We start from the raw sequence: 23,432 nt of genomic DNA, 5'->3' as shown, positions 1-23,432 counted from the left end.
TGTGGGACCCACATACTCCTGGATGTTGGGCCATTCCCGGGAGCATGGTCAACCTATCTAGAGCCACGCCCTTAAAGAAAACTGAATCTTCTTCACCCAGAAGCCATTGGACAAGCTGGACGGCTAACTGGCTTGATCTCCTACAGGCAGCCGCAGCTGGTATGAGTTCCTGGGTGCAGCAGCCCTGTCCTGTACAGGAGACGGTTCGCTCCAGTCTTCCCCATCCCCTGGTTCTTTCACTCCTTCTACACTCTCTTTTGTGATGCTCCCAGAGCCTGGATGGGTGTGGGGAGTGACCTGGATATTCCACTGGTGGCTGTGCACTCTGGTGACGCTTAGATACTGTCTCTGCTGAGGTCAGGGAGCGGCGCTGATCTGTGGGTAAACAGACTGGATCCTGGAGGACTATTCGATGTTGAACAGCTCGCTAGTACTCCTGGGGGCTGACCTGATAGAGCCTTACAGATCAGCCCCACCCCAGCTTAACACCGGCCCAGCATGACGCAGCACCACAGGGCGTGTTTGCTTTCCCTTGGCTTATCGGTGGGTCCTTAGGCATGTGGGTGTATGTATGTGTATGCCTGTATGAACATACGTATGTGCATGTATGCATGTGTGTATCCATGCACATATGTATTTCCGTGTGTGTGTGTGTGTGTTTGTGTGTGTGTGTGTTCCTGTGTGCACGTCTACCTGTGTGCTTGTTTATTGACATCCTATATGGTTTACATCCTATGTGGTTTATCTGAAGGAGAACATCCAAATTCCCATTAGCCATGCCAAAGAAGGCCTGTATGATGTAAATGGAGGGCTGATATTGTCAAATATTAAGAGTCTGTACCAAGCAACAATGTAAGAGGGGACCCATCCCCAGGATCCCTTGGCCATCGGGGTCAGGCTTCTACAATCTTCCTCTGTCCTGACTCAGAGCTGAAACTCTTCCTTCCCAGCTGTAGATTCAGTCTGAGAAAGTCCAAGTCTTCATCAGCAGGCTGCAGCTGCCTAGTCGGGGGTGGGGGGTGGGGTGGGGTGTTCCATGGTTGCCTGGGGATTCACTATAGGACCCAAAGGCTCTGGGATCCCCAAGGCACAGGGTGCCAGCACACCCTGCTGACTTGCAGGGGCGTGGCAGGCCCGGGGCTCTGGCTTGCTGGCGTGGGAAGAGATCCCTTCAACTTGGATCCTTAGAGGCTGCAAATTAGTGACTCAAGAGACTACGGAAGTTGCTCGCTTGGGGTGTTGTTTAAAGGGGGCACCGCTTTTTGTCTTTTGTTTGTATGGGGCGGGCGGTGGTGGCTGTGTCTTCTTGTGCTTTTTTTAAGACTTGGGAACTTGAAATCTGTTTTTAAGTAGGATTAGAGGGAGATGGCCACAAGGCTGTGTGGCACGGAGAGCGGAGAGTGACCTTGTGGCCGTGCGAAGTGCAAAAACGGTTACAAGCTCACCGGCTAGGTTTTGTTTTCTTTAATACCATTCATTCATCTATAACATAGTGCCTCCGTGGTCAGGACCTCAGTGATATGGCGTCCCACGATGAGGACGGTGTTTGGTGATGAGGGTGTGCCCGCCGACCTCCAACTTGCAGAGCCCGGGAAGATCTGCACTGGGCATCTGCCCCTTCCAGAGTGATCACTGTATCTGTGTGTGCCAAACTCACCATGCGTGCATTTTTCTCACCTGATTGTGTATACACGGGGGCTCCTTTCTGATCTGTTGATATCAATCTTGTTCTCTGAAACACACCCATTCTATATAGATGGATGAGGATTCCTCCGATGCCCAGAGGCAGGTTTCCAGGTGCTAGACTATTATAGTCCAGGACTCACCCGCTCTAGCCTCACCAGTGTAACACACTGACCTCCCTCTCCTCCATCCGTCTGTGCCTGTGCCCAGCTAAGTCTCCAGTGGATTCTCAGAGGGCAGTAGGAAGGGGAGACTGCAGGGACCTAACAAGCATTTATGGACTCATCAAATGGGCATGCTTACCACAGCCACATGTAAAGGTCAGAGGTCAACTTGTAGGTGTCGATCTCTCCTTCCCTCCCTCCCCCCGTGTGGGTCTTAGGGATTGAACTGGGGTCATCAGGCTTGTCGTGGGGATTAAACTCAGGTCGTCGCTTGGTGACAAGTACTTTCACCCGCTGAGCCATCTCACAGGCCTAGCACAGTTTAGACCCACATTGTCAGAGGGCAATGCCTTAAGAGCCGTGGTAAACTAGTCAGCTTTGGTAATCACAGTAATGAGAGAAAAGAGTCTCGGTTCAGTGGGTCGGCACCTGCCTGGCGTGCGTGCGTGGTTCTAGGTCCCATCCTCGGCACCACAAAAATATATATTAAGATAGACAGGCAGGCAGGCAGGCAGCTAACAAAGAAAAGCCATTTTCATAATTTGACTTAGCTTAACATATCCATAACAGTATCCTTTCTAGATGGAAACAATGTTATAAATTTATTAATGCGGTAATCCTGCCCCTTGGGAAACTATCATCAAGGGGGGCATGAGTTCAAGGCCAGCCTGAGCTAACATAGTAAAAACTTAATTCGGAGGAAAAGGCAACATGTCTTGCAATATTTTCCTCATGCAAGTCCTTGAAGCCCATGATGCACTTGGCCTCTTCCAGAACCTTGTAACTGCAGTGAAGGAAGCCGACATATAGCGAGCCCCTGCCATCTGGGGCCATGTGGCTCACCACCATCTAATGTGGCTGGCGAATGCAAAACCACAAACCTCACCCCAAAGAGAGTAAGAGAGAGTTTATTTTGGAGTGAAATGTGAGTGACCAGGGCTTGGGAATAGAGAGATTCAGGTTCCTCATCCTCCACGTTCTGCCATGAGAAGTAGCTACATGAGATTAGCTACAGAACAGAAGAGTCTGAAACTCTTCACTGGCCTCTTTAGTGGGGGCACAGGTGGGTGGTCACAGAAAGGTGGGGAAGCTGCTACAGGTGTCATCTGATGACATCCTTAGCTTCTGGACCCGTGGAGCCAGTAGCTAGCTAAGAACACTTTTTAAAGTTTTGATAGTCACAAGGACACTGGGTCCAACACGGGGGTGGGGCATGGGCAGCTGAAGAGACATTTGACTCTGATCGGCAACATTCCAACCCTTCATGTTCTCAGCGTTCCGTCCTTTAGCCTGTAGACAGTTAACAAAGGAAAGATCTCTCTCAATCTCTCTCCCTCTCTCCCTCCCCCTCCCCGTCTCCCTCTCTTTCTCTCTCTCTCTCCTCACTCCCCTCTTCTTCTTAGGAACTTCAGATCTTGCGTTTCAATCTGAGTCCACAACACTGAATGTGTCCCCCAACCCGATTCTCCAGGCTTTGCTCCCTGTGTTTCATTGAATGAACTACACTAGGGGCTCTCACTAGTTCTTCATTCCAGTCTAGAAATGGAAAATCCCAACAAACCAGGACAAACGACGCCCCAGAGCAGCTTACGTGTGCCCCTGGGCATGACCTTGAGCAGCACTGGCTAACATGGGAGGCCGCACTGGAGGAGAGATGGGGTGTCATTGTGCCTGAGATGGGCATTAGACTAGGTCTAACCCTGACTATTAAACATACCCGGAGTCTCCCTTCCCGCTCATCCCCGTAAGAAAATATTGATACCTTAGCCGAACAGATTAGCCTTCCAAACTACAAAGCACAAAACACCACCGCCACCAAAACCAGAAAAATAACATAAACATTCACATCTGAGCCCCTCATGAGCAGGAGTCTTTATTCCTCTGGCAGCCACGAGGATCAAATTCCACACGGACAGTGTGACACCCTTCCTAGCCAAGAACTCCCACTCTCCCCATTTTTCCCATTGTAGAAATGCGTCCCAGGGTGTAGAGCTGCCTGCCCACGGTCACACAACAAGGAGGTGGTGTCCAACACACCCTGCTTTGGCTGCTTCTCTCGGGCGGTCCCCTCCGACAGTCAGCTACTTTCTTCCTCACAGGAAAGAAATACACGGAGAGCAAGCAAAGTGTTCAACAGAGACTCACATCCAAGTGTGGTTTCTATGGTATGTACTCTGTGTGTGTGTGTGTGTGTGTGTGTGTGTGTGTGTGTGTACACACACGTGCTCGAATGATTTGTTGAGAATCTCAGCTCCAGAGTGTAGAGACAACCAGACAGGCCATTCAGCCTAGTTTCTATCTCCCTGAAGACAGTGTTCCCACAATAACCAGAATCCTCACATCTGCAGGGGAGGGTCCCCTTAGAGATGAACACAAAAAAGACACTGATAGAGCAAAAATAATCAAACCAACACATAACGATTAAAACCCAGGGGGCCCAAATCATCACGTTACATAATAACAACCAGAGGCCAGTTTTTCTGAGTGCCAGGCCTCTCTGAGGTATCACTGTCCCAGTGTTTTCTGTGCTTTTGAATTCTCCAGGTTAATCAGTGTGGTGGCTGCTACTAGGAAGCCATTTTACAGATAAGAAAACTGAGGCTGGGGGGCGGGGATAAGGAGCCAGCTTCAAAACACAGACGGAGCCAGGAATCACTTTAGCTAGTTTCTCCGAGGCCCAGGGAACTGGATGTTTGCAAAGTGAGACAAATACATGTCCCTATGAACATCTACCTACAAAGGAGGGACAGCTGACCTTTGTCAGGATAAGAAGAAATCGTGATGGAAGATACAGTGGCTTTTTTAGATGGAAAAGGAAAGTTGAGTACTGTGGGGTTATGGCTATGACAGATGCTGGGAGGGGCAGCTCAGGCCGTAAATCAGAGCTACTCAGGAGGCTGAGGTAGGAGGAGAGCAAGTTCAAAGTCCCCCTGAACTGCTGAGAGAGTTAACCCTGAGAGAGATAAACCTGAGAGAGTTAAACCTGGGCAACTTCACCAGACCCCCCTGTCTCAAAATAAAAATTCAGAAGGTTGGGGATGTCATCTGTGTTCTGTTTCCAGTACTAACCACTTGAAGGAAAGAAGGGAGGGAAAAAGAAGAGGATAGATCCTTGTTTCTCAAGCACCAAGAGTCCCACTCATTCCTAGAAGACAGCAGAGACAGAGGCCTAGCTATGGCTGAGAGTGGACAGTACTGTGACACACTTTGTTTCTGGTTGTCCTCTCTTAAGCAAGGCACACCACAGGTCAAGTCTGCGCACTCTTCTTTATTAAGGTCTGGCCTAAGCCAGCATTTGTAACACATAACCTCCGGGTCCCTGCCTCCCCTTCCAGACCCTTCTTCCACTAAAGATGGAACCCAGAAGTAAATGGGGACCCTGGAGAGAGCTCTAGAACCCCAGCTGTCTCCACCTATGGCTACGGCTTGGTCCCCGGAAGACCAGGAGCTTATGGAAACCTAAAGAAGCAAGAGAGTGAAGCCATCCTCCTAGACGAGGAAAGGCTTGGTGATCCTGGGTGCTCTTCCCTGCAAACAGGAGCCCGGGCGGCAAGAAAAGATACTCAGGCTGCGGGCACACGGGCCACACACAGCAGAGAAATGCCACAGCGTGAGGGCGACGCTTGAATACACAGAAACACACACACACAGGAGCAGCACCAGATGGAGGAGGCAGCCCAGGCTGGGCCAGGGATTCGTTACTCCCCAACCCACACAGAGCGGCTGGTGGGGTTACGTAATGCAGGCTGCAAAAACACTAACCAGCCTCCTTCAAGGGATCCTGGGGCGGGGGGTGGGGGGGACCTCCTTTGAAAGGCAGGAGGGGATTTTGCAGTCAACTCCTGTTCTCAGAAGCGGTGGGCACTTCTGTCAGCTGACTCAGCCCTTGGGGTGGCCCTGGGAAGTGGCAGAAAGGGAAGAGCAAGGCGCTTCAGCTTGTTAGTCATGAGGGCCCATGGGTGTCCCTCCTTGTGTGAAGTCAAGGTGGGGATGCTGTAAGGAGGAGTCTAGGGATACAGGGAGAACCGGAGCTGTGGAGGGGAGGAGAGAAATGGATGAAAAGATGGGCTTGCTGACCTCCCACCCATCTCCCCCACATCCCCCACCCACCCTCATCCCCCTGCCCATCCCCCACCCATCCCCATCCATCCCCCATCCCCCCATCCCCAGTCCTCTATCCATCCCCCACAGTCCCACACCCATCCTCCATCCATCCTCCACACCCCACAGCCCCACACCCATCCCCATCCATCCCCACCCATCCCCCAGTCCTCCGTCCATCCCCAGTCCCACACCCATCCCCATCCATCCCCACACCCCACAGCCCCACACCATCCCTACCAACTCCCAAGCCACTTCATCCATCTATCCCCACCCCCACAACCCCACCATCCCCCACCCACCCATACCCCCCCACCCTCCCACCCCTGAGGATCACCTACCTGTCACAGCCCACAGTTTCTCCTACACACAATTTCCTGAACTTACCTGATCTGAGCCATTACTGCCACTCTACAGCTTGGCCCATGTTGGCTTTCAGCACCCCAAACACACCCCAAATCCCTTCACTGGCACAGCTGATAGTCTGAAAACTGACGGAGTTTTTAAGAAGTAAATATTGAAGCTGTGAAAATATACATCGAAAGCAATTAGCAGGTAACTTTCAAAGTTCAGACTTGAAAGCGAGGCTGGCCTATCTCTCCCCATCTACTCCTCGGACAAGGCCCTGAGCCCTCTTTCAAGTTGGGGCTTCGGGTGTAGGGCTGGGTTTCTGTGAACATCAAAGGGGGAGAAGTCACCGTTGAGAAGGGAAGTATTCAGAAACTGCTGAGTTCGTCTTCTCTTTGCTTTTTTTTTTTTCTTTCCCACTAGTGACTATTGATTGAACCATACTATGTGCCGTTGTTGAACCTAGAGGGTCACGGCCTGTCTTCCTCCTGTTCCTTTGATAGGGCGTTTCATGCATTACGTGGGGGACAAATGTATTCGAGCTGTGCGTGGACCTATCTCTCTGGTGTTGAACGCGTTCGTAACATGGTGAAATGGAAATGAGCGATGATGAGGAAAATGGCTTTGGGGGTTAGTTGGGCTCTCCCATCCATGATACCGTGGAGTACAGCATCCATATCTGCCCAGTAGTGTTTTTTTTCTCGGTGGGGAGGTTGATGGGGAGCCTCCAGAGTGGGGAGCCCAAAGGTGAGTTCTGGAGGAGCTTCTGAGCTATGAATGGAAAATGTTTGCAAAGTCCAGGGCACCGGGGACAGTGTAACAGTCAGAGCAGTGGCTCCTTACCTTTGAGTCTCTGGGGTTGCCTGGCTGTCTTGGCTGTGGCATCCCCAAGGATGCTTTGGTCTTTGAGAGCTTTGACGGCAGGGATAAAGCCAGGTGACCAATGCTAACTGAAAAAGGAGACCAGGCATCTGTGACTCAGGACTTTCCATCCTCGTTCTGAGGTATTCAGTGCCCGCTCCACTCTCTCTCTCTCTCTCTCCTCTCAGCTACTCTCTTTTTCCTTCTGCTCAGCTCCAGGTAGAAGCCCCTATGTTACCTCTGCGTCTGACGAGCTGGTGACCAAGATGCCCAGAGACTAGACCCTATGCTTGTGAGTCACAGTCATCAGACACGGCAAACCTCCAGTCTTCCTGACCTGTTGCTTAGGGACACATCCCGTTGCTGCCCCTGACGTCTGCCTGGTCAACCTTGACTTCCTTAGAGAGTAAGGAAGGGGGCGGGGACACGTTGAAATCATGCCACCCAAGGCCGAATGGCAATGAGCAGATGACGCCAAGTTGACGTCAAAGACAGAGGCGACAGAAACTCTGCAGCCAGCTCTTGCCCCCGAGGAGCTCAGGTTCCTGCAGGAGTCATTTTAGCTTAGTCTTCTGAAGGACACAGATACCATGGAAGAGAACACGTTTGGGGTTCAGCAGATCCAACCCAATGTCATTTCTGTTCGTCTCTTCAAACGCAAAGTGGGAGGTCTGGGCTTCCTGGTGAAGGAACGGGTCAGCAAGCCTCCCGTGATCATCTCAGACCTGATTCGAGGAGGTGCCGCGGAGCAGAGCGGCCTTATCCAAGCCGGAGACATCATTCTCGCCGTCAACGATCGGCCCTTGGTAGACCTCAGCTATGACAGTGCCCTGGAGGTTCTCAGGGGCATTGCCTCTGAGACCCACGTGGTCCTCATTCTGAGGGGCCCTGAGGGCTTCACTACACATCTGGAGACCACCTTCACAGGGGATGGAACCCCCAAGACCATCCGGGTGACCCAGCCCCTCGGTCCCCCCACCAAAGCCGTCGATCTGTCTCATCAGCCTTCAGCCAGCAAAGACCAGTCATTAGCAGTAGACAGAGTCACAGGTCTGGGTAATGGCCCTCAGCATGCCCAAGGCCATGGGCAGGGAGCTGGCTCCGTCTCCCAAGCTAATGGTGTGGCCATTGACCCCACAATGAAAAGCACCAAGGCCAACCTCCAGGACATCGGGGAACATGATGAACTGCTCAAAGAGATAGAACCTGTGCTGAGCATCCTCAACAGTGGGGGCAAAGCTGCCAACAGAGGGGGACCAGCCAAAGCAGAGATGAAAGACACAGGAATCCAGGTGGACAGGTAAGCTCCACAGGTGTGCAAGTGTGTGCTTGTGTGTAGGTAGGTGTGCACGTGGAGGCTCCAACCGCCAGTCCGGGAGCCAGCCTGCCCACCTACCCACCCAACATGGCTTGGCTACCCTTTCTCTCTCCCTTAAAATTCCAGTCATGCATGGTGAGGGGAGCGCCATTTGAGGACGCAGCCCACGTTGTGCAACCCAGAGTCATTAATAATCACGGTCCAGGGAATTGTGTCTTTGCGTGTTTGTCCCGTGTATGTTCCCAGAGTCCCGTAAGGTGGTATATGGGAAAGATATGTCACGACGGGGGTTCGGGGAGATGGAGATGACCTTAGAGGGACGTCCAGGTATATGCACGGGGCTCACTAGGCGTGTAGCTTATGCTGTGCTCCAAGAGCAGGGAAGAGCTGAGCTCTGAGCCCTGTTCCACGTTCTCCTCTCTGTCGTCCGTTGAGGACAAGGGAGGCTTCCGGAGAGGGGAAAGGAACCCAGAATTAGTTGCTACACCCATAAACCACAGCCTTCAGTGTCGTGCCCTGGGGGGGGGGTTGATTCTAAAGTACTGGGAAGGTCCCCTCCTGTTACCCCGAGCTGCTGCCTTTCGAATCATTGGCGGAAGGGATCTGACCAAACTGTGGGCGATGCCAGCGGGCGATGGCAGCTCCTTCTGAGGGAGAAGAGAGCAGCTGGCCCTGACGGAGGGTTGTGTGCCCAGTTATTAAGGAATTCCCTCTGCTTCTTCTACTGTCAAACCCTATAACCCACCCCATCCTGCCAAGGTGGAGATGGGACCACTCAGAATCTGAACCCTGAGTGCATCTGAGGTACCCACTGAACCCGTGCCGTGCTCCTTAGCTCCAGGGCTCCATCCCTCATGCCCATGACACAAGCTGGTCCTACTCAACCAATCCTGTTCCTCAGTAGAGAAGTTCAGAGAGTTTTAAATGAGACTGCGTCTCAGCGGGTACGGGAGAGTCCCTTGGCCAAGGGCAGTTGACAACAACCGGATCAATGTTTCATGCCTCTGACTGTGATTGCTAACTGGGCCTGATGCTGTGGGTGCAAGGACCCCTCAGGTCCTCTTTCATGCACTCCTGAGCCCTATAGGACGTGGGTTCACCCCCCAGAAGACCCACAGAGAATACTGGGTACTCCCCACCATGTGGCTAATTTGACCCTGTCCCTCCCGTGACGCAGAAGAACACAAAGTTGCCACACAGAATATAAGGTTCTTGCCGTGAATGGTAGAGGAGTAACTGTGGCTGCCTTCTGGGAGAGAGGGGGGTGCTAGTGTAGTTACGGAGCAACAGAGACTGTAAAAGCAGCACACACTCCATTCCATAGAAACAGCCGCCTGCCTTTCCTTCTCCAAGGAGGCACAGGCAACACAGGACACTGCTGCACACCCATTCTGAGGGGATTCTTGAGAATTTCCCTGTAAGATCTCTCCCCGGTTACGGTCCCTCATCTGGCTGCCCAGATGCACCTTGCATGTGGATTTGGCAATGGCTCGGCCAAAAGTCCCAGATGAGGTTTAAGAGAAAGCCACCCAGGAAGGCTTCGAGCCCTGGGAGGCCACCCACGGGAATGGGTTCTAAGGGACAGGTACATTTCTTAAAGACACCTCCTCCCTTAGCTCATGCGGTACCTTGCCCACCTCCCTCGCCTGAAGCCAGCGTGTGGTTGATACGGCCTGACCCTACTTGACGTTCTTAGATATTTCTCTCATTTCGGACCTTACAGGCCTAAGTATGGTATAAGGGACAGCGTCCGTCCCCTAAGGAGAGAGCCAGCAATCAAAAGTGTCAGTGCACATGGAGACCTCAGCCAGCAGGTCAAAGGTGTGTGCCCAGACCCTGAACTACACACACAGGAGCACCAGATATAAACTATATAGCTTGAGCACAGGTATAGCTGTGTCCGCTTGGTGTCTCAAGTGCCACAATGGTGTCACCATCTGTGACACAGTTTTCCGAAATGAGCGGTTCTCGATGAGACGACAGGTCGGTCTGGCTTTGCTCCATGTGCCCAGTTGTGTAGGCTCACACCTAGAAGATCAAAGCTATCAGTGTGCATAAGGCAGGGCCCAGGACCTTCTGCCTGCCGTGTGATTTATCAAGACCCTTTGTCCTTAGGTGGGGCTTGTCCTTGGCATGCTAGGTCCTTCTGTCTCCAGATGGTGCTACCTCCACACAGTGCAAGGAGCACCCCTGAATTCTGAGAGCTACAGCCCACGGTGTCTCCACCCACTGCCATGCAGCCTCCTGAGGGCTGAAATCAAACCCCGAAGTCAGAGTCCTGAATTAGGAACTTGGAGTCCAAAGTCACACTCTCCTTGGGGTCAGTCTCACACTGGCACCCCTGAGACCGTTGGGGACCCTTGTGCATAGCAGCAAGGACTGTCTTGTATTTCCAGTGACCTCCCTGACCAGATGCTGCTTGGGACTAAGGATTGAAACTAGCAACTTGGAGGCTGGGTGAATGGTTGCCACCCTAAGCCACTCGGGAGACAATGGAGTGACCTGCCCAGATCCCACATCCAGGGAACGCTCAACTATCGAGTGACTCCTAAGGCCACCAGGAGCAGCGGCCAGTTGCTAGTTCAGGATGCTGCTTTTCTCCCAGCTCTGTGGTCTTTCCTTCCTCCTGTGATTACACTAAGCTCCCTGATCCATCACGGGGTTTCGGGGACCAAATATGACATGTCTCTCTAAGAGACAGACCCGTCGTCCCCACACCGCAGAAGCCAGGTGGCCCCAAGGAGTAGTGAGAGAGAGGCAGGAACCCCAGACTTCTAGTACCTTCCACATTTGAGAGCGGTCACTTTAAATAAAGTGTCAGAGGATATCGAGGTTGCTCAGCTTGCTACCCTGAGGCAGGCTTCTAAGGAGGCCAAGGTCCCTGGTCCAGTATCCATCTGGAACAGCCGGCCATCCTGGCCCTGATCAGATAACCAACCTGCCCCTCTATACCCTTCTGCAAAGCTCTCCGTGAGTCCCTAGGCGCCTCTTCAGAGGTCATGTAGACGCTGCCATGGAAGTAGGACGCATGGCTTCAGCCCACTTCTCCAAATGAACAAACTGAGGCTCAGAGAGGTAAAGCCACTTAGCAAAGGCCACACAGCCCTGTTCATAATGGACAGGCCTCTCAGTCAGTGTCTGGAGTGCAGCTTGCCGGGGAAGTGCAGCCTGCAGACTCACCTACCCACCCCCTGGCTCTGTGACAATCCTGAGTTGGAGGACTGTGTTGTGTGTCCATCTCTGCTGACCACTCCCAGAGAGGCTGGCCCCATGCTAACATCTTTAAGTCAGTCTCTCTCTTGTCTCTTAAAGTGCCCCATTTTTGTGATATCAAACGCAAGAATGGAAGATTTGTCATTTATCCCAGGTCACACAGCTAGCAAGCAGCCAGACCAGACTCAGGTCTGAGGCTGTGTTTGACTACCTCGTAGATGACTCTCTTGCCTGTGGGGTGTTTGGCTGCTGGCCTCTGAAAGCCATCAGAATATTTCAACTGAGCCTGAAAGGGAAACTGAGATCCTGCAGTTCCTCTGGGCTCCGAGTAATTAATGTAGGTCAAGACAACCAAGACCTGTCATCCTTCAAGATGAGGAGGGGCCTGCACAAGTTATGGAAGAGTCTGTCGGGTGGGTCCAGTGAGCTCCCCAATCCTCCGTTTGTCACCATGGAAGAGACAGGCCCACAGGTCCAGTCCTCCTGTAATGGGACAAGCTGTCGGGCCTGTTTCTGCATAACTAATAAGCATTTGCGCATCGTGAAAGTGGCAAAGAGGGGGCAGGAGCGACTGCTCTGGAAAACGAGGACCTGGGTTGAGATCTCAGGCGTGCACAAGCCCTAAGATGATTGAGCTAACCAGCTCCCTGTGTAGTTTGCTGATGAGCCGGTCCTGCTTCATTGGAGAATTCTAACACAGGGAGAGACCCTGTGTCAACACATTGGCCTCTGACCTTCACATACATGTGCATATTCATGTGAGCATGTGCATGCACATGTGTACACACACACACACACACACACACACACACAGAGTGACCCTCAGCAGGGCTGGCTCCAGGCTGCCTGAGCCGGCACGTGCTGCACACAGCTGAGAGACACTGTAAAGTCTCTTCCGCAAACTTCAATGCCCCAACCCAAAGCGACTTCCATTTCCCCCCTCATCAGACACGCGTGTCTTCCCCAATCTGTCCTTCCCTGGGCACGTCTCCTGCCTTGTCCCCTTTCTGTCTCGTCACTTGGACACTCAAACCCTTCATCCTGAATGAGCTGTGGAAGAGCTCAATGCGTCTACCTCCCCTCCACATTGACCTGTCCCCAGCGGGCTTCTCACTGCCACCCAGTGAAGTTTGGAATGAGCGTAGTCTTGCCCCTGATTCGGCTCTTGGAGCTGGGGCCTCGCCAAGGCTCTCCCCTCCCTGGTCACATCAGAGACAAGAAGAATAGGCAAATAGACACTTGCCCGTCATCTCTCGTGGTGACTCATGCCAGGGAGGAAATAGGCCAGAGATTTGGGGGGAAGTAGCTCAGGGTGAGGAGGATGTTAGGTGGGGGAAGACAGAGGTGCCAGTCATGTGAAAGCTGGGGGCTGGGGGGGAGGACTCTGATAAGAGGGCACATCGGGAACAGAGGTCCTGAGGCAGGGACCGGGGTGAGGAGTTCAAAGAGATGAAGGAAAGCTCCAAGGGATGAAGAGTAAATAGTGAGAGGAACTTTCTATGGGAAAGCTATGGTGCTGAGCAACTTGGGTCCTCATGCTTGCAAACTTCCTGCCTCCTGCTTTACCTTGCAAAGTCCACCCTTTCTCAGAGATGTAGCTACCCAGGGATACTGAGGGCACCTGCGCTGAATAGCAAATATGGCTGGCTCTAACACTCCATGTCCAAGCGGGACAGGACAGAGGCTGAGTCAGGCAATACAAGTTCTCCTGTCCCCCAGTATGCAAACTCAGCCCACTCCCCCCCAATTTCTTTACTTACCCCCTTTTGCAGGTGTGGGTTTATAAACCCTGCCCAGCTTTTGGGTATCCATAATTAGAATCATGGCAGGCCCCAGCGCCCTGTCTCTCTTCCCAGCTTCCAGATTCCTTTTAGGAGTCCTGTCCCCCTGAAGCAAACCTTACAGCCTACCCTGGCGGTTCATATCTGTGATCTTGACATCTGGTAAACTGAGGCAGGCGGGCGGCAAGTTCAAAGCCGGTCCTGGGCTGTTCAGTTCGGCGGTCTCAAAACAGTCAAAAGAAGGGCTAGGGGAGAGAATGTTTGCCCAGCATGCAGAAGGCCCTTGCTTCAAATCTGGCACCATGCAAACCAGGGTTGATGGCCTACGACCATAATCCTGTCTCTCAGGGGAAAGAGCAGGAGGCTCAGACGTTCGAGGCCATCCTTGACTACACAGTTGAGTTCAAAGGCAGCCGAGTTCTATCTCAAAAGAGAAGCACCTCCTCATTCTCACTAACACCTCCCCACCAGGACGACAGCACCTCAATAAAGCCAAGGGGAAAGCTTAGCCAAGACATCCCGTATCCCACCTCCATAAATGTAAAGCCTTTGTATTAGTGCAGCCCCCCAGTATCTGAGACCGGGAGGAAGTAGCAACAAAGAGCTGCTGGCGCAGGGCAAAGAGGATGGGAATAGCTTTGCCAACTTGTCCATGAAAAGCTAGGGCAGGTTTTCTGCCAAGGCCAGCTGCTCCGTAGCAGTCCCGTCGTCTGGTAACTGCCTCTACCTTCCCTGGGCCTTGGCACGCGGGCCTGACACACCTGCTCCTTGCCAGGTCCTCGGGCTTGGCCAGTGGTCAGCCATGGGAGCTTTCCGAGGAGCCAGACCAGGTTACCTGTCCGTTCTGTGAGAGACTAGAAACCTGATTCCCATGTACCCTCTGCTGAGGACCTGGCCAAGGCTGTGTGAGGGTTCAGAGGTGCTGACACGATGATTGATATGGGCGCTTCTCAGCACAGTGTCCACAGATAGCTCTGCAGGTCATCGTGAGGTGTGGTGCTGTTACAGTCAATGGGGTGGGTATAGAAGACCAGCACAAAGCTCAACAACCCTCGAGGCCTGGGGCAGACTTCACAGAAGGGAAGTCTCTGGCTCAAAACCTCACCGGTCCAGGCCCAGATAGTTTCAACCACGTAGAGGTGACTCAAGGCAGCCAGACAGGTCCTGGGTTGGAATGGTGGCAAAATGAAGTCATCCAGTTAGCCTTCTCGGAAGGCACGAGACAGCTGCTCCCCGATTCGGTGTTTGCACTTTCATGGGAAAACAATAAAAAAGTCACCACCATGTCTGCATTTGCCCAGTGGACGGAGTGAGCTAGCTACGTGATCTAGCTCGATATACCTCCAGGGTTCCCCCAACGTAATAGCCCTGTTCTCCAGGATGGCCAGCTATGACAAGAGCAAAACCAAGCCTTAGCAAGCTTCTCTCTCTGGCTGTGTGATCTTGGACAGATGGCCCAACCTCTCTGTGCTGCAGCTCCCTTTGTTGTTCAGGAATTATCATCAGAGCGAGTGCCTTATTTGTGCTGGCTGTGACATGGTGTGCAGGGGACCTCACATAGTGGCCAGCAGAGATGAGCCATCCCACAGACTTCGAAGAATGGGTGGAACTAGCCCTAGGCTGAGGGCAGACCAAGGGGAGCAGAAAGGAGGGGAGAGTGGAGATCAGAGTTGAGAATTGTGGGAGTCTTAACTACAGAAGACTTGAACTTCTCAAGTGTCTCATGGCCACGTATGGCCCATACCAGATGGTATGGATGTGACAAAGGCCCTGAAGGCCTAGACGTCCCTTTCTCCTATCTAGTGTGGTGGCGAAGGAGCAAGAAGGTAGAGTCACTAGCAGGTGCCCTCAGCTGAGTACCATGTGGGTCCATACTGTCATTAACTCTCAAGTGACAAAGGACACACTGGAGCTGGTTCCACATCCAGACTCGCCTAGCCAGATCAAACTTGGCTCTGCCTAGACCCAATACAGCATGCTATATGCATGCCACCGTAAGCAGATGCCTCGGGATACTCTAAGAGCCCCCACCATGCAGGTGAACCTCTGGGGTTCACCGGGTCCTCCCTAGCCTCCTCCCATTGGCTGTGGGTCCAGAGGAAGGGAGTCTACTCCTGAATTCGTCCTGAGTGCCCAGGAATCAGACAGCTCAGCCCTGACATACCCTGGGCTCCATACTAAAAAATGCCCGCTCCCCGCTGATCACGCACGGCTCTAAAACTCAGCGTGTGTTAGCTGAACAATTCCAAATGCATTCTTTGAACAAAGGTGTTCATGGACAAGGGAGTGGGGGTGGAGGAAGGAAAGAAGCAAAGAAAGGAAGAAAGAAGCCACAAAAGATAGGTGTTAAACCCTCGAGCTCCTTCTTACAAGGTCACAAGATAAGCCACCTCAGAGTTGCCTGGGTGACCGGCCTCACAAACGCTGGGATCTGGCTCTGTCACCTGTAGCTGAGGATATAAGTATCTTGGCTTGTCCTTTCTGCCCCTCCTCCCCATTATTTTTAATCACAGGAGGGATGGGAGCTAGAAGCCATCACTCAGATCTACTTTTGCACTTCTGCTCAGCTCCAGACCGTAGGCCTCTGGGGAACTTGCATTGCCTCTCTGGGCTCCGCTCTCTCACTTGAAACCAAGAGCTGGGAATGGCTGTTGAAGAGCGATGAAGTAACGGTGTACAAGTACCGGGTACATTACCGATGTCCCCAAACGCATTAACCTCCTCCCCTGTCTGCTGAGGCCCCATTTGTGGTCATGTGATGCTGTCAGCTCAGGCACGACAGAGCTGAAATGGAGCTCAGTGACATTTGAAGCGTCTCTCTACAGAGCCCGTTCCCTAGTTAATTGCCGCGCAGGTAATCCGTTGACTTGGGAAACGCTGGCCATCAAGAACCACTCAAGGGACAGTTTGGTGACATTTTAAAGAGGGTGAGACATAATGTTCTGTGGATGATGTAATCCCCACCCGCAGAAGGACAGAAGTGGCTGTGACATGGGCCACAGGGATGGGGAGGAGCCCAGCAAGGAGGTGCGGGCTGCCCCATTGGAGCAGCCAGTAGGGCAATACACCCAGAACCAGGTTCTCAATTTCTGCTTCACTCCAAATGACAACCCCTGAAGACCGGAAAAGGGGGAAGTCCCCCAAACTGGGAAGGTAGCACACGGCTACACAAGAACAACCCCCATACCTAGGACCAATACCCAGGAGGGACACAAAGTGGCAGAGTGGCCTGAAGGTGGGGACCGGGCATGACCATAAGGTATAACTGCAACTGGATGCAAGGTCAACAGACATGGGGAGCAGAGAAGGAAAGGACAGAGGTGACCCCGGTATGGTTCAGTCTTCTCCAAGGCTGGTTACCCTATAGGGCCTTGCCAACAGAGCCTCGGCCTGGGCTGGTGTAGTGGTTTGAATATGCTTGGCCCAGAGAGTGGCATTATTATGACCTTGTTGGAGGAGGTGTGGCCTTGTTGGAGGAAGTGGGTCACTGGGGGGGTGAGCAGTGAGACCCTCCTCCAAACCACGTGAGAGACAGTCTTCTCCTAGTGGCCTTACGCTGCTGCGCTCCCGCCTTGATGATGATGATGGACTGAACCTCTGAACCCGGAAGCCAGCCCCACTCAACTGTTGTCCTTATAAGACTTGCCTTGGTCATGGTGTCTGTTCACAGCAGTAAAACCCTAACTCAGACAGCTGAGCAGAGGAAAGGGCAGGGAGGCCTTGGGGCTTCATGGGCAGGAGATCAGTTTCTGGAGTGAGGCACAAGCCTGTGGCTGAGGAGTGTGACTTGAACTAATGACTTCCTCTCTGGTCCCCAGCTTTCTTGTGTGAGTCTTACTTTGATGACGCTGGTGGTAGTTGGCAGTCATGGAGGGCAAGGAAAATGATGATTGTTGTGATGGTTGGGGTACTCGTAATATTGATGGTTATTGTAATAGTGGTGTTGATGATGGCAATAGTGATGGTGATCATGGTGACGGTAAAGACGATGGTGATGGTTTGGGTAGCAATGATGGTCATGATCGTGATGGAGATCAGGGTGATGGCGAAGACTATGGTGGTGGCGATGGTTTGGGTAGCAATGGTGGTCATAGTGATGGTCATTATGAAGGCAGCCATGATGATGGTGATCATGGTGATGGTGAAGACTATCCCTGATGAAGATGCGTGGGCCCACAGGCTACACAGAGAGACCCGAGTAAGCTGGGGTTCTTTACAGACACAGGACTCCCAGATCAAGGCAGCAATTCCGCCCTCACCTTTTCTCACCCAGCCTCTTTGCCTTCCAGAGACCTCGATGGCAAATCGCACAAAGCTCCGCCCCTGGGCGGGGAGAATGACCGCGTCTTCAATGACCTGTGGGGAAAGGGCAACGTTCCCGTGGTCCTTAACAACCCATATTCAGAGAAGGAACAGGTAAGCAAGACTCGCTGGGCCCTGAGGTCCCACACTTCTTGAGGGGAGGAGAGAGAGGCAGGGGTGGGGCGGGGGGGCGGAGCCTGAGATCCCAGGGGCACGGAGTCTGATGTTCGAGGATTGACTGAATGTGTCATGGTTACCAGTGTTTGTGGACCTGGAATTGCTTCACACTTTAACCTTCCTGTTTCTACCACATTCTAAAGACACCAAATATCCATGCTAATATTTTTCTCACCCTTCATGGCAACCCTAGAGATCAGCAATATTGGTTGTTTTTGTGTGTGTGTGTGTTCCAACGCCTCACATATACACAGACAAATGGTCCTCGTGTTACTTTTGTACCTTTGTACAAACTAAAGTGTCGGTCAGCGCTTGGCTTTGCATTTCGGTGTATTAATACATCTAGGAGATAAGTACCAGCTAGAAGGGGTTGTCTTAGTTGGGGTTTCTATCGATGTGATAAACGCCATGACCAAAAGCTACTCGGGAAGGAAAGGGTTAATTTCACTTTACACTTCCACTCATCACTGAAGGAAGTCAGGGCAGGAACCTGGAGGCAGGAGCTGATGCAGAGGCCATGGAAGGGTGCTGCTTACTGGCCTGCTCCCCATGGATTGCTCAGCCTGCTTTCTTTTTTTTTTTTTTTTTTTTTCCAGGGCTGGGGACCAAACCCAGGACCTTGCGCTTGCTAGGCAAGCGCTCTACCACTGAGCTAAATCCCCAACCCCTCAGCCTGCTTTCTTATAGAACCCAGGACCACCAGCCCAGAGGTGTGGGCTGGGTCCTCCCACATTAATCATCAATCACGAAAATGCACCACAGGCTTGCCCACTGTCCAATCTGGTTGGGGGTATTTTCTCTTTTTTGTTATTGTTGTTTTTTTGTTTTGTTTTGTTTTGTTTTGTTTTTTTCGGGGCTTGGGATCAAACCCAGGACCTTGAGCTTCCTAGGCAAGCGCTCTACCACTGAGCCAAATTCCCAACCCCGGGGGTATTTTCTTAATTGAGGTTTCTTCTTTCTAAGTGACTCTTAGCTTGTGTCAAGTTGACATAAAAATTAGTCTGTATAGCAGGCCTGGTTCTTTTTTCACAACCATATAATATTCCACTATGACGCCATGCCATCCTTTCTTGAATAAGTCATTCCTAACAGACGCTTGGGCTATTGCCACTCTTTGGCTGTGACAATGCTGTCCCATGTGGCACTGTCTAGATACCTCATTTGGCATGTGAATAGACTTAACCAGGAGAGAGAAAAAAATTCCTAGAACCGTTAAAGTTGAGTCAAAAGCCGTTTACATTTACAGCCCAGTGGCTGTACCCATCTTACCAGATAAGTGCCGGGGCTGGGGGTGGGGCTGTTTGCCCACAGCCTCGCCAGCTCCATCTGTTACCAAGTGTTTCAGTCCTTGCCAGTCTACTGAGATATGTGCTGACAGCTGAGTCACCATCTCTCTCTAAGACTGCCTCGGTTTGGCTGGAGATCAGCAGCCTCATCTCTCTTGCCTGGGTGGCTGATGGGCCAGGCAGAGTGACCCTGGAAAAAGAGCCCATGTGTCCTACCAATCCCTCCTCACCCCCAGCAGCAGGAGTGGGGTGATCCATGGGATGTCTGGAGGAGGGAGAGCAGCAACCCCTTTCCTCAGCACCTGCGCACAAACAGAGCCTTTCAGTCCATCGGAGCCAGGACTCCGGAGGAGGATGAGCCAAGCCTGAACCACAGCACAAGTGGCATTCCTTGGCTGCTGGTGGCTAACATGTGGGAAATTCCATGATCCTCCTGGCTGACTCTCCCTCAGCCTGTGACAACCCAGGAATGTTTGTGGATGAGCATCATTAAACTGTCCTCAAAAATCAGGGCCACACTGGAGCTGGGGCGGGCGCATGAGTTGAGCATGTGCTTAGCAAACAGGAGGCACTGGATCCACCCCAGCAAACAAACACAAACAAACCAAGCCCACATTGGAACATCAGGGCCCCTGTTCACAGACAATAAAACAAACAACTGTGATCTTTAAAAATCCCTTCATCATTTCTTTCTGTTTTAAGGGAGGGAGGGAGGTCCTGAGAATGGAAACCCCGGGACGTGGCATGCACAAAGTACCATAGGCTGAACTCTGTCAGCAGCCCTCGGCTTTTTCAAGAAAGGGAGTATAGGCCAGGCTGGCATTGAACTTGTAAACCTCTGCCTCGAAATCGCTGGGGTTACAAATGTGCACCACTACACTAGTTTATAGAATCCTTTATTAAAAATGAAGTATACACTGATAACCCTCCTGAGACAAAGACAGGAAGTGGCACCTTCAGCCAGATTGAGGCTTGGGGACAGTTTGCTGGGTGTACAGTCTGTTGAGCCTAAGAGATGAGCCTAACTTTTAATTTCTTGTCATTGTTTCAAGGTTTTACACAAAAATACATTTCTTCATTAAAATGTACACTATCTAGCCATATGTGAGCCTATCTGATTAGGGGCTTAGTCACCGTTCTATTGCTGTGAAGAGACACTATTACCAAGGCAACTGTCATGAGAGTTTATTTGCTTACTGTTTCAAAGGCTTAGTCCGTTATCAGGAGGGAAGCATGGGGGCATGTAGGCAGGTGCTGGAGCATAGCTGAGAGTTGCTTCCTGATCCACAGACAGTGTCTTCATTAGGGTTATACTGCTGTGAGCAGACACCATGACCAAGGCAACTCTTAGAAGGACAACATTTAATTTCGTCTGGTTACAGGTTCAGAGTATGGTGGTCTCCAGGCAGGCATGGTGCAGGAGGAGCCGTGACTTCTACTTCTTCATCTGAAGGCTGCTAGTGTTAGACTGGCTTCCAGGCAGCTAGGATGAGGGTCTTAAAGCCCAAGTCCACAGTGACACACCTACTCCTCTAAGGCCACACCCACTCCAACAAGGCCATGGTCTACTACAAGGCCACACCTACTACGAGGCCACACCCCCTAATAAGGTCACTCCTTGCATATTCAAACCATGACTGGCAGGGGGCGGAGTAAGACTCTGGACATGGTGTGGGCTTTTGAAACCCCAAAACCCATTCGCAGTGGCACACTTCCTCCAACGAGGCCACACCTCCTAATCCTTCTGATCCTTTTAAAAGTTCCACTCCCTGGTCGATTAAGCACTCAATTATGAGAATCTGTGGGGGCCATTCTTATTCAAACCACCACAGGGGATGGGGGGACAGCCGACTATGTAGACCATCCTCCTTCCATAGACTCTCCACTTCCTGACAGTCCCTGACACCCATTACGGTCACCATCTCAGCAAGACCGAGTGTGCGTTGTCACTTGCTAGCAGTGCTGCTTGTTCCTTCTCCCCGTGTTCATTTCCTTTCTCTCTCCTGTGACAGAATGACTGACCCAGCAGATTTGTGGGAGAAGTTATTTTGGTATCACAGTTCCGGGGTAGGCAAGAAAGGCCTAAGGGAGCCATCTTGCCTGCAGCAGCTGAGGGAGGGTGAGGCTTGCTTGCTCGTATCTTGACAGATCAGGAAGCAGAGCTAGAACAGGAAGTAGAGGAGAGCTATATAAACTCAGTGCTGAATTCCCAGCGACTCATTTCCTCCAGCCGGGCTCCCAGTCACTCAAACATCACCACTCGAGGGGGACTACTGTTCAAACACATGAGCTTGTGGGAGCCATGTTAAACCGAAACCCTCTGTAGGACCTTAGGATTGGAACCCAGCCCTTCTCGGCACCCGTTCTTATTGATGGTCTGACCCTCGCACGCCCCCGGCTGCTCGCCTATTGAAGAAATAACTTGATGCTGTCTGGAGCCAGACGTCCGCTCTCAGAGTCTAATACATCATTTATCCAACCCACAGCGTTGAGACACAGAAGGCTCCAGGCTGAAATGACTTCTCCCCTGGGGTTCACGTCTCTCTCCCAGCACCCCATCCTGTCTCCAGCCTCCTGGTGGTTGAAATGATCAGATGGTCACTGCGGTGGCCTTTCTTATACCTCCCTCCCCACCCTCATTCCAGTGGGAGCAGGCATTTCCTCTCCCTGGGGATCCAGGGCTTCCTGGCTACTTTCAAAATGTCAGAATCCAGCGTAGATCGGACCATCTCTGTATTTCCAAGGGAGCACCAGCCCCTCAGCCTCTGGGGAGCTCCCAAATTACAAGGCAGGAGGGGTCAGGCTCCTGAGCCCCTACTCCCCAGTCCGCAGGGGACCTGAGGTCTCTGAGAAGGGTGTGCACTGTTGAAGAGTAGAGGGACAACAGCCTTGGGTCTGGGCAACCGAGGAGTAGAGCAGACGCCCTGCTTCCCAGCTCCCAGCACACCACCTCGCAGGGAACCCCAATCGGCCCTGACCCAAGCTTGTTAGTGATGTCAAAATAAAAATATGGACCATGGTGGTTAACACCACAGCCATGGGGACGTGCGGCCATCAGAGGAGCCGAGGGTTCTATGACCATAGCATGGTAGCCGACAGTGCCGGTGGGTGGGGCCGGGATGGCTCGGTCCTCACTGGTGACCTCCATCAAATGAGTAGTTAGCGTGGAGCTAAGGCTAGCCCTCATCAGAAGGCCTCTTGGGGGATGGAATGGGTTAGACTATTAAATAATGGCAGTAACCATAGCAACCATGCCTGGTACTTACTGAGCAATGTCAGTGCTGTACTGAGTACTTCAGGACTGCCATCTCTCTCCATCCTCAGCCCCATCCAGGGTAATTCTGTCTGCACCCCGCAGGCCTCAGCTACGTACCCATGGATTTACTGGGGCACAGGCCAAAAGTACACACAAAATTGCATCAGATCATCATTTTATTACCTCCTACATTGTATGGCAACACAGGTGTTAGGGTAATGTTCCTAAAGATGACTTAAAGCACAAAGGAGCCTGGGCTGGCAAGGTGGCTTAGTCGGTAGGAACACTTGTTAAGCAAGCACAAGGACCTGAGTTCAAATCCCTGGCACCACCATAAAAAGGCAGGCCTGGTAGGGTTCAGGGCTGGAGACAGGAGGCTCCACAGGAGCAGGCTAACTGGCCAGCCTACAAGCGTGGTGAGCTTCAGGCTCAGTGAGAGGCCCTGCTTCAAGGGTATAGAAGGTGAACTGATGGAAGACGACACCTGGCACCCTGCATCCTGCTCTGACTTCTACAGGCACAAACACGTGACCTGCACAGTCAAGTGTGTAACATACGCACATACACACACGCATGCACACACTCATGCATGTATACATACACAGACATACATGTACGTATGCACACACGCATCTTACACATGCACCACACAGCACACACCTCTGTCATCCCTATATTATAGTAGAGGAAACTGAGGCACAGAGATTTACTGAATCAGCGAGGATCGCTAAGTGCTGGAGACAGTCCTACCATCTCGGAGTCCCCACTCAGCAGGGCCTCACGTGGAGTAGGTCACCAGAAAATAAGATCATGGTCCACAAAGAATGGAGGGATGGACACTGAGTATCCCAACACAATGAAGGCCATGGTCACCAGACCTGCGGCGAACGCCCTTCGTTGCAAGAGGGAGAAAGGAAAACTTTTCTTTCGCTGAAGCCAGGA

The 23,432-nt window shown here is 52.1% G+C and overlaps 1 protein-coding gene across 1 annotated transcript in view; it reads left to right on the top strand.

Annotated features, from left to right (window-relative positions):
* Window positions 1-23,432, top strand: part of Nos1 (nitric oxide synthase 1) — a 111,130-nt gene that overhangs the window by 16,427 nt on the left and 71,271 nt on the right. The window contains exons 2-3 of the mRNA XM_032886874.1: window positions 7,371-8,457; window positions 17,759-17,885. Of these exons, the coding sequence (XP_032742765.1) occupies window positions 7,748-8,457; window positions 17,759-17,885 (837 nt within the window). The 5' untranslated portion in view covers window positions 7,371-7,747. The remainder of the gene's footprint in view (window positions 1-7,370; window positions 8,458-17,758; window positions 17,886-23,432) is intronic.

Source organism: Rattus rattus, chromosome 16 (assembly GCF_011064425.1).
Source record: "Rattus rattus isolate New Zealand chromosome 16, Rrattus_CSIRO_v1, whole genome shotgun sequence".
Classification (NCBI taxonomy): Eukaryota; Metazoa; Chordata; class Mammalia; order Rodentia; family Muridae; genus Rattus; species Rattus rattus.
The sequence above is the reverse complement of the archived record's forward strand: the minus strand, read 5'-3'. Positions and strand labels throughout refer to the sequence as shown.